The sequence below is a fragment of the Lynx canadensis genome, chromosome B2, assembly GCF_007474595.2.
Source record: "Lynx canadensis isolate LIC74 chromosome B2, mLynCan4.pri.v2, whole genome shotgun sequence".
NCBI classification, from domain to species: domain Eukaryota; kingdom Metazoa; phylum Chordata; class Mammalia; order Carnivora; family Felidae; genus Lynx; species Lynx canadensis.
Genome location: NC_044307.1, coordinates 40,197,862 through 40,207,413, shown reverse-complemented (window position 1 = coordinate 40,207,413; position 9,552 = coordinate 40,197,862). Strand labels below are relative to the sequence as shown.

The window sequence follows — 9,552 nt, the reverse complement described above, 5'->3', positions numbered from 1 at the left end:
CCCTGCGCCCCACGTTCACAGTGTTCCGCAGCCCAGGCCGCGGGGCCAGGCGCGGCTCCCACCCCAGCCCGCCCGCCGGGTGTCCGGGGTCACCGTCGGTCCCGGGAACCGCGAGGAGGCGGCGCTGCAGCGGCCCCGCCCCCCCGCCGCCTCCACGGAGGTGGCCTCGCGCGTCCCCGCCCCCCGGGGTTGCGGGCGCGAGGGACCCTGCGGGGGCGGCGGCGGTCAGGAGGAGAAGCAGAGGCCGCAGCACTCCATGCAGATCTCCAGGCAGTCGGCGGACTCGCAGCAGGCGTCCACGATGCCGCAGTCCAGGTCGCAGGGCAGGTCGCAGTCGGCGCACTCGCCGGAGCCACAGCAGCAGCAGCAGAGGCACGAGTCCTCGGAGCTGCAGGAGCCGCACGTGGCGCAGTCCAGGACGATGTTGCACAGCGTCAGGAACTCGCAGAACAGGCAGGACAGGATGCAGTGGACGCAGCAGTCTGCGGGCACGGGTGGGGGGACAGGGCCGTGAGACAGCCAAGGGGCCAGGGACCCAGCCACAGGGGCCTCACGAGCGCTCCCCTACCCTCCCACAGCTCAGAGAAATGGGGATTCTTTCCAGGGCATGACCCCAAGGCACAGAGAGTTACATGCACCTGCCCCGTTGGCTTCAGAGCCAGGGTCTGAGCCCAGGCGGTCTGGATCCCGAGGCCCGCTCTTCGACACCCTGAGTCATTTATTTAACACACGCACCGAGTGGTAGTCCGTCCCAGGCACTGTTCTAAGTGTTGGGTATGAATGAAACTCATTTAAACTTGCAAGGATTCCATGAGATGGGGCCTCTCTTAGCCCCACTCTACAGATGAAAAAACTGAGGCACAGAGAAGTCACTTCAAACTAGACCCAGCAGAATCCTGCCATTCTGTTGCTCTCTCACCAGGGCAACTGCAACAGCCCCCTCACTGGTCACCCCACTCCCCGCCTTTGACTACCCCTCCCTGCACCCACTCCCCACACAGTAGCCCAGAGGGACCCTTGCAAAACCTCAGTGGAGTCCATCCCTCCCGTGCTCAGAGAGATCTCACAGTGGCCCCCACGGTCCCACGTGACCTGATCTCCTCCCACACTCTGTCCCCCTGGATCACTCTGCTGTGGCTTTCCACAACCACCATCTCTGTGACCTGCTGGCCGCACCCCAGCTCCTTCAGCCCCGCCCCTGGCCTGCTTCGCCTCCTCCCTACCCCCAGGACTTATCACCTTCCATGGCTCTGCACAGCTTTCTCCTCCTACTAACATGTAAGGCAGGCGTCTTTGTCTGCTGTAGTCACTGGCATGTTACTAGTCCCTAGAAGGTGCCTGACACCGAGGTAAGTAAATGGTAGCTGAATTAACGCGTGAGCCTACCCTTGGGCAGCCAGCGGGGAAACGGTGGAGCTGGGAACCCAAACCAGGCAGGCTGGTTCCACTCAGTGTGCTGCCAGGATGCTGAGCTGGCATCCCTCCCAGGGGCTGGGCACGAGGCAGGTGGGCCCCTGGCCTCCCCTCCAGAGAGTCTCACACCACGGGGGATCTGACTCTCCCGCCTCATTTCTGTGTGGAGGGACTGTGTGGAGGGACAGCTCGGAGCCCCTGCAACTACCTGCAAACTGAATGAGGGCGTTCTCTTCAAATGCAGATCTGATGGAAGTCACTACCTTGTTTAAAACCCTTCAATGGCTCCCTATTGCCTTCCAGATAAAGTCTAGGTCCAGGGTAGAGTTAACCAGGTGCCTCCCACCCCCAGAGCCCCTGCCTTTTTGGAGTCTCACCTTTCCCCATTCCTTACATAATTTCCATGATCTAGCCAAACTAGCCATTTCTCACTTCTGTGTTAATGCCCCTCCTGGCTAGATACTCCTACTCACCCTTTAAAGCTTGCTCAGACACCTCGGGAGCCTGCCCAGACTCGTCCTCCCCCAGCTTTCTGGGCTGGTGTGGGGTCCCCTGGGGTTGTTTGCATAATCTCCAGTGTGTGGCTTTGTCAGTGTATTTATCACCCCATATGGTGATTACCCGTTTGTCTTTCTCATGAGAGCTTTAGAGGCCACGGACTGGTTACCCAGCACAGGGCCTGGCTCGTAGCAGATGCGCAGTACATTTTAAATGAACGAACACTCCCTTCATAATTAAGACTGTTGGGCAGAATCTGTTCTATGGGAAAGCTGGTGAACACATTACGTGCAAATGTGCACACTGAATCCTGTTCGCAGAAGACCAGGCCGGACGGAGTCCCCCGGAGTGGACAGGGCTCACTTAAAAATTCTGGGGTGAAGGTCAAGTACCACTGAGCTACAGGGGGCCGTCACCCATGCTGAACTGATGCCTCATGAGGCAGGAAAGCTGGCTGCCCAGGGTGGCCCTGCAGAGGCCCCTCTGCATTGCAGGAACGATGGCTGGCATATCTGGGTTCTCTGACTTCCCGCCGCACCACGGCGCCCCCCCCCCACCCCCGCCGGAGCACACAGTCCTCGCTGCACCCCCATGTGAGTATCTGATGATGGTGCCTCATTTTATTCTGCTGGGTGTCCTGCTCTCACTAAACAGAGGGTCCATTCCTTGAGGGAAGCTGTGTTTCCAGAAACGGGGTGGCTTACACAGGCTCAGCCCACATGGTTTTCTTCCTTGTTACGGCAACTCTCCGTGAGCAGAGATGGGGAGGGGCTGGTCTTGAGAACGCAGCCGTGCCTCGATTTACCCACCAGGTGTAGTTGGCCAGATTCCCAGGCCAGTCTCCTGGGCCCTACCCAGAGGTTCAGAGCCGGTAGGCCTGGGGTGGGGCTGAGACCGAACTTCTAACGAGCAACCTGGTGAAAATGCTGCTGCATCATGCCTTCGGAGGCCTCTCCCAGGGAGAGGTGGGATGGGGTGCTTACCTTCCTGCGCCTGGAGGGGGATCTGGGAGGCAGCAGATTTGGTGCTGCTCTTGCCCTTCTTGCTGCCCTGGCTGGCGAGAGACGGGTGCGTCTGCAACTTCCGGTGGGCCTTGGGGCCACCCAGGGCACCATTCCCCGCCCGCCTGGTGCTGCCCAGCTCCGAGGGGTGGCCTGAGCCATTCGCCACTAGAGGGGTGCAGCCCAAGGGGTTCCCCTGAGGCTGGCCTAGAGAGATAATGAGAAAGGTTAATGGGGGACCCCGGGGTGGGGGGCCACAACCTCCCAGAGCTCTGGCCCGGTCCTTAGATACACCACAGGCCAACTAGCCGGCCTTGTATTCTGCAGATGGGGAAACTGAGGCCCAGAGAGCAGAACTGACGTGCCCGGAGGCACACCAGGAAATAGCAGAGTTGAGCCTGGCCCATGACTCCCAGGCCAGTGCTCCCTCCAGAAAAGACAGAGGTGCAAGGCAAGAGGAGGGACTCAGAGCCCTGGACCCCATCTTCTTACCCCACATGAACTCCATTCTCCTGCCCTTGGAGTCCTGGGGTTTCGGCAAGAGGGGCGGTGGTCAGGGGTAAGGACTGTTTGGCTGGGGTGAGGAAGGACAGCAGCGAAGCAGTTAACCTTCACCTCGGCCCCTGCCAAGCCCCCAGCTGTTTTTGCCCTTCGTGTGCTGGGTGATTTATTGGAAACATCTGTTTGGAGATGAACGCCCTGGCCCTGGACTCCAGGGGCCCTCACAGCCCCTCTCTTCCCCTCGGCTCCCCTGCCCTGTCCGCCTCTGTGGGGTGGCTGGCAGAGTCTGCTGTGGGGCCCTGGGGGTCTGGTTGAGAAGGGTGACAAGGGAAGAGAGGCCAGCGGGGGGGGGGGGGGGGGGGGGGAGGGGAGGGGGGTCCCCGAGGCCAGGAATTCTCTGAGTCCCCATCTCAGGCTGAGGGACCAAACTTCAGCTTCATCAGTGGGGTACAGGGAAGCTGGGTCTGGGGATCCCCCCCCCCAAAGCACCCAGTCCCTTTCCTCACCTCAGGTTTGCTCACCTGGATGGCATGGTTCTGTTCACAAGAGATGAGGGGAGGGGTGTGTGTGTGTGTGTGTGTGTGTGTGTGTGTGTGTTTGGGGGAGGGGAGGGAGAAGCAGAGCTCTGGGACCCCTCAGCCACTCAGGGCTGCTGATCCCTGGGCAGGACTCTGTAAATGTGTAAGTGCGGGACACTCCCATCTCTACGCACTGGGGTCCCGGCAGGCTGAGGAGAGGGGAAGGTGGCCTCGGAGCGTCCCCTGACTGGGGAAGCGTCCCCTGGTTGGGCCTTCTAAGAAATGGCGGCGGTCACATCCAGTCAGGGAGTACTGACTGCTCGCCTCCACCCTTCTGAGCACTTGTCATGCTGATTCTCTCACCAAAGCCTCTGAGTATCTCCATAGGGCAGGACCCACCTTTCACAGAGGAGGAAACGGAGTCCTAGAGGAGTACAGTAACTTGTCCAAAGTCCCACAACTAGTAAATGTCGGAGGTGGGCCCGGCCTGGAGGCTAAGAGCTGGGTCTCGGGACGCAGAGGCAGGAAGGGAGCAGAGGCTGGGAGACGGAGGACTGGGGAATAGGCTGCTACATCACAACCATCGCTAGTCTCGGAACCAGTAGCTTACGCGTGGAGCTGTGATGAGGTACCAGCACCGTGCCGAGAGCTTTCTGTGTCGTAGTTGTGACAGATCGACTATTACCGGCCCCATTTCACAGATGGAAAAACTGAGGTGTGGAGAGGGTAAAACCTGCCCAAGTTTCCACAGCGAGGAAGTGGAGTGGGGAGGGGATGGAGGCTGTGAGAAAGGAACCGAGGACCAGGTGGGGAGTCAGGAGAGGATGGGAGCAGGGCTCTGGAGCAGCTCCACGCTGGGAGCCTTTGGCCCTGAGGTGTGGCTGGTGCCTGCATCTGGGTAAACAGGGGTAAGGCCATGGGAAGCAGCCAGGCCTGAATCATCCTGCTCCCACCTCTTGGCCCCGTGGTGGCGGGAGACCGGCCCGAGTCCTTGGCCAGCTTCCGTGCCCCCTGCCCTGATGCCTAAACATGGGCACAGTGACCAGAGGGCGGGAGTGTGTGGTGAGCTGAGGGCCCTGGGAGGTTCGGGCAGACACAGAGCTTGCCTGTGGCCATAGCCGTGGGGGTGGCCGTGGGGACTGAGTCACAGAGCAAACACTCGGGCCCATAGACACAGAGGTGTCTGTCCGACTCCCATCCAGGCCCCCTCCTCTGTGGCCACGGCGCTGACCTCTTTCTCTCGATTCTGCTGGTGGGTGTGTCTAGAGGAGGCTGAGGGCAGTGCGCTAGCAGGATTTAGTAACCCCGACTTCCAGGGAGTCCAACTTAGCCCCAGATGCCCTGGCTGAAGGCAGCTCCCTGCTGAGCCCTGCCAGCTGGGCAGGAAGGCACAGGAGAGAGCACTGGGCCGGGAGACCCGAGTTCCCCAGCTGTGTCCAGGCTGAGTGGTTCTGTGTGCCTCAGTCTCCTCATCTGTAAAATGGACTTGGCAAGAGCTATCCTGCTGCCTCGCTACAGGCTGCTTTGAAGAGCTCGTGAGATCCTTTAGGGAGAGAAGGCTGGAAAGTGCAAATGTGTCTTCGGATTCTGTGGATCTTATTATTAAATACAAATGGCTCTGGCTGCCCCTCCCCCTCTCTTGAGAGCGAAGGGGAAGAATTCCTTCCCTCCAGGACCTCCTCGGAGGCCTCCTCGAGCCAAGCCTGGGGGTGGGCTCCCTTCTGCCCAGGGCAGCTGGGGGCTCCTCTCCTGCCTCTTCACCCTTGACGCCCGGAAGGGTGGGATCCAGCGGGGCTCTGCTCTGGCTCCCTGCCCCCAGCACCCCCAGCCCCCTTCTTCCTTTCATACGGCCACACGCCCTCTTGTCCTGAACCATATCGCCTGGAGCCTGTCCACACTCCTTGTGAACTGATCTTATACCAGTCATTTTGTCTGTGGCGGTCTCTTTCCTAGACAGAAAGGACAGTGACCACGTCACAGGCCTTTCCGTCGCCCACCCCTCAAGGTCCTGGCCCTGTGCTAGGCTCCCGCGGGCGACGGCTGCGTTTCCGCCAGCCCGTATGAATCGGATTCCCTGGCGCGACCCCTCCATGTTGCCACCCGCATCCCCTGGCTCCCTAGGACTCACGTGTCACAGCTTCTGTGGGGCCGTCGAGGTCAGTGCTGTCCAGGGCCTGAGGGGCCCCAGGGCCATTGCCTTGGGGCATGGGGGGTGCCGCCTCTTCCAGGGAGTCCTCCTCCAGCGCTGCCTCCACAGGGTGCGTGGGTCCTGTTACTACCTCCAGCTCAGGCAGGAGGGGTTGGGTCTGGGCTAGAGAAAAATCAGACGATGAAGGTATATTTTCCTGGTGCCCTCCTGTCTGCCCAGCCCTGGTCCCCTTCCCACAGCCCAGAATGCCATGAGCCCTCATTCTCTGTCTCTTTGTACCAGCTACCCAGCCCTTACCCTATCTGGCAACGGTGCCAGGCTCCAAAATAGAAAGTTCCCAAAACAAAACCCACGAGTGATCAAGGGTGTGTGTGTGTGTGTGTGTGTGTGTGTGTGTGCACGTGAGTGCATGTGTTTACATGTGTCCATGTGGTTGTCAGGGAAAGGGGCCAGAGATGTGCAGTGTTTTTTTTTTTTTAATGTTTATTTGTTTATTTTGAGAGAGAGAGAGAGAGACAGAGAGAGAGAGAGAGAGAGAGACAGAGAGCACGAGTGGGGGAGGGGCAGAGAGAGAGGGAGCCGGAATCCCAAGCAGGCTCCTTTCTGTCAGTGTGGAGCCCGATGCGGGGCTCAGTCCCACAGACTGCAAGATCATGACCTGAGCCGAAATCAGGAAGCGGACGCTCAGCTGACTGAGCCACCCAGGCACCCCGGCGATGTGCAGTATGAGGGGAAGTGGGGAGAGGAGGCAGAACCGCGGAGCAGGAGAGAACAGACAGATGGTCAGTGATGGAGAGTAGGGACAGGCATCGAGAGTGATGGGGGTGGGGGGCTCATGACTTCAGCTCAGGTCATGATCTCGTGGTTTGGGGGTTCGAGCCCTGCATCAGTTCAGAGCCTGCTTGGGAGTCTCTCTGCCCCTCCCCCACACTCACTCTCTCTCTCTTTCTCAAAATAAATTAAAAAAAAAAAAAAAGAAAAAAGAGTGACAGGGGAAGAACCAAAGGGACAATGAAAGGTAGAGAGAGAGAGAGAGACAGCATCAGAAGGCAGGTTTGGGCACCGAAAGAGGGAGCCCCCAGAAGCCCCATGACAGACAGCCTGGGACAGGAGGGAGGTTCAGTAGAGAGAAAGTGAGGGGGAGGCAGGTAAGGATGGGGACAGAGGCAGAGGCCACAGAGAAGGGAACATGGTTACCGGAAGGGCGAGAGTGACAGATAGGGCGAAGCCCGGTCAGATAGAGAGGATGAGAGCAGGAGAAGGAATCAGAGACCTGGGGGTGAGGAGAAGGACGGGCCTGAGGCGGAGGGGCCGGGCAGGAAGAGAGGCAGGGAGCCGGCCCAGGAGGCTGGGAAGAGGCGGACCGCAGCCACATGTAATTACAGTGAGGAGCTCAGCCCCTCAGTGCAGGGTGGGCGGAAGGCAGAAATGGAGCAACCTTCAAACCCACAGCTCCTGAGGTGGCAAGACTAGGGCCCCCTGGGCCCAGGGCAAGAGGATTAGGGGGATGGGAGGTAGGGGAGGGCGGCAGAAAGGGGCCTGGACTCCCAGTCCCCCTGGTGCCACCCCTGGGGTGCGGGAAGGCCTGACTGAGGGTAAGCTGGGAGCCGGGAGGGTGAAGTCGGGGGTCATGGGGCCCCGGAGCCAGGCGGGCAATTACAGGGTACAAGGTGCAGCCTGATCCTGTCATCAGACCACCGGTTGTGTATTCAGGGTAACAGGGGCTCAGAGAGGGTGCTCCCCGCCCCCCCTCCCCCCCCACTGCATGCCATGTTGGAAGCAGGGGAGACGTAGAAACAAGAGACACAGAGAGACACAGAGACCACAAGGGCACAGGGAGAGGAGAGCCACAGGCAGAGAAGGAAAAGAAAGGGCAGAAACCCAGAGAGTAAATGATCAACACCCGCCTGTGCCCACCACACAAAGTGACCGAGAGAGACACGCCCAGAGCGACCGAGAGATAGACAAAGACTAGTCTTGGAAACAGAGACAGACTCAGTCACAGAGAACACAGGGGCATGCATACGCTGTCCTTCTCCATCCTTCTCCAAAAGAAGGGGGTAGGGAGAGGAGGGTGATCATCAGAGGAGTCGATGAGGGCTGGGCATGCAGGTCTGGGGGGTGGGAGCAGCCGGAGGGGAGGGATCCATCCAGGGGCTCCGCTGCCTCCCTGGGCCCTGAGCAATCCTTGTTCCAAAGATCCTGGTCCCCATGGCCAAGGGGACGAGGCCCCGGGAACCCAAGTAAACAGGACAGACAGCACTGGACCGAGGGACGTGCTCACACCTGCCTGGGAAAACCACAGGCCCTTCGTAGAGACAGGAGCCGGGGCGGGAGGGGGGCGCAGGGCTCCTGAATCTTTGGAGGGCAGCAGAGTTATGTGTTGGGTGCGCCTCACGGTGACCATGGCTGCTCCAGGGAGGCAGGGGGAGGGTTCCCTCCAGCCCCACCCACTCTTTGGGCCCGGTGAACGCCCCCTCACTACCTGGGGTAACGAGAGCAGAGTCAAACGCCTTCTGGAAGATCATACGGGTGGGACAAGAGGAGCAGGTGAGCACAGAGACACCCGGGGAGGAGCAACGCCTACCAGATGGCACCTCTCCCAGCCCTGAGCCTGGTCTAGACAACAGCTCAGACATGGCTCCTGGGGGCTAAGGCCAAGCTGGCACGAACATGGAGGTTCAGGGTTTGAGTCCTAACTCCCAGGAAGGGAGGAGCCTGACCCGTTCCAGCCTTTGGCCCTGGAGACACCGTGCTATGGCCCTGACAGCCAGCACTGTCCCTCCCATGCGGTGTCATGAAAAAGGCCTGAGCATGGAGCTGGAAGACCCAAGCCCTGGCTTTTATCAGTAACCAGCTTGGGCAAGTGACCAGAACTTGTGTTCCCTTGTGTGTAAAGACAGGTCCTAGTGCTTATCCCTCAGGGTTTCAAAGAGTAGATGAAATGTTCAGCAGTGCCCTGGCATGTAGGGGGCCATTCATGAACCTCTCCTCCCTCCCTTCCTTTCCTTTCCTCCCTTCCTTCCTTCCTTCCTTCCTTCCTTCCTTCCTTCCTTCTATCCTTCCATTCTTCCTTCTTCTCTCCCTCCTTTCCTCCCTCCCTTCCTTCTTCCCTCTCTCCCTTTCCTTCCTTTCTTCCTTCCTTCTTTCCTTCCTTCCTTCTTCCCTCCCTCTCTTCCCTTCCTTCCTCGCTTTCCTTCCTCCCTCCCTCCCTTTCCTTCCTTCCTTCCTCCCTCCTTCCCCTTCCTCCCTTCCTTCCTTCCTCCTTCCCTCCCTCCTTTCCTTCCTTCCTCCCTTTCTTTCCTTCCTTCCTTCCTTCCTTCCTTCCTTCCTTCCTTCCTTCCATCCATCCTCCCTCCTTCCTTCTATCCTTCCATTCTCCCTTCTTCCCTACCTCCTTTCCTTCCTTCTTCCCTCCCTCCCTTTCCTTCCTTCCTTCCTTCCTTCCTTCCTTCCTTCCTTCCTTCCTTCC

The 9,552-nt window shown here is 59.5% G+C and overlaps 1 protein-coding gene across 1 annotated transcript; it reads right to left on the bottom strand.

Annotated features, from left to right (window-relative positions):
* Positions 1-225: 225 nt before the first annotated feature.
* MDFI (MyoD family inhibitor) lies at positions 226-6,342 on the bottom strand. The gene is made up of 3 exons (XM_032593339.1): positions 6,060-6,342; positions 2,895-3,119; positions 226-482 (listed from the first exon to the last, which is right to left on the bottom strand). The coding sequence occupies exons 1-3, from the start codon at positions 6,340-6,342 to the stop codon at positions 226-228; spliced, it is 765 nt and encodes a 254-aa protein (XP_032449230.1).
* Between the last annotated feature and the right edge of the window lie 3,210 nt (positions 6,343-9,552).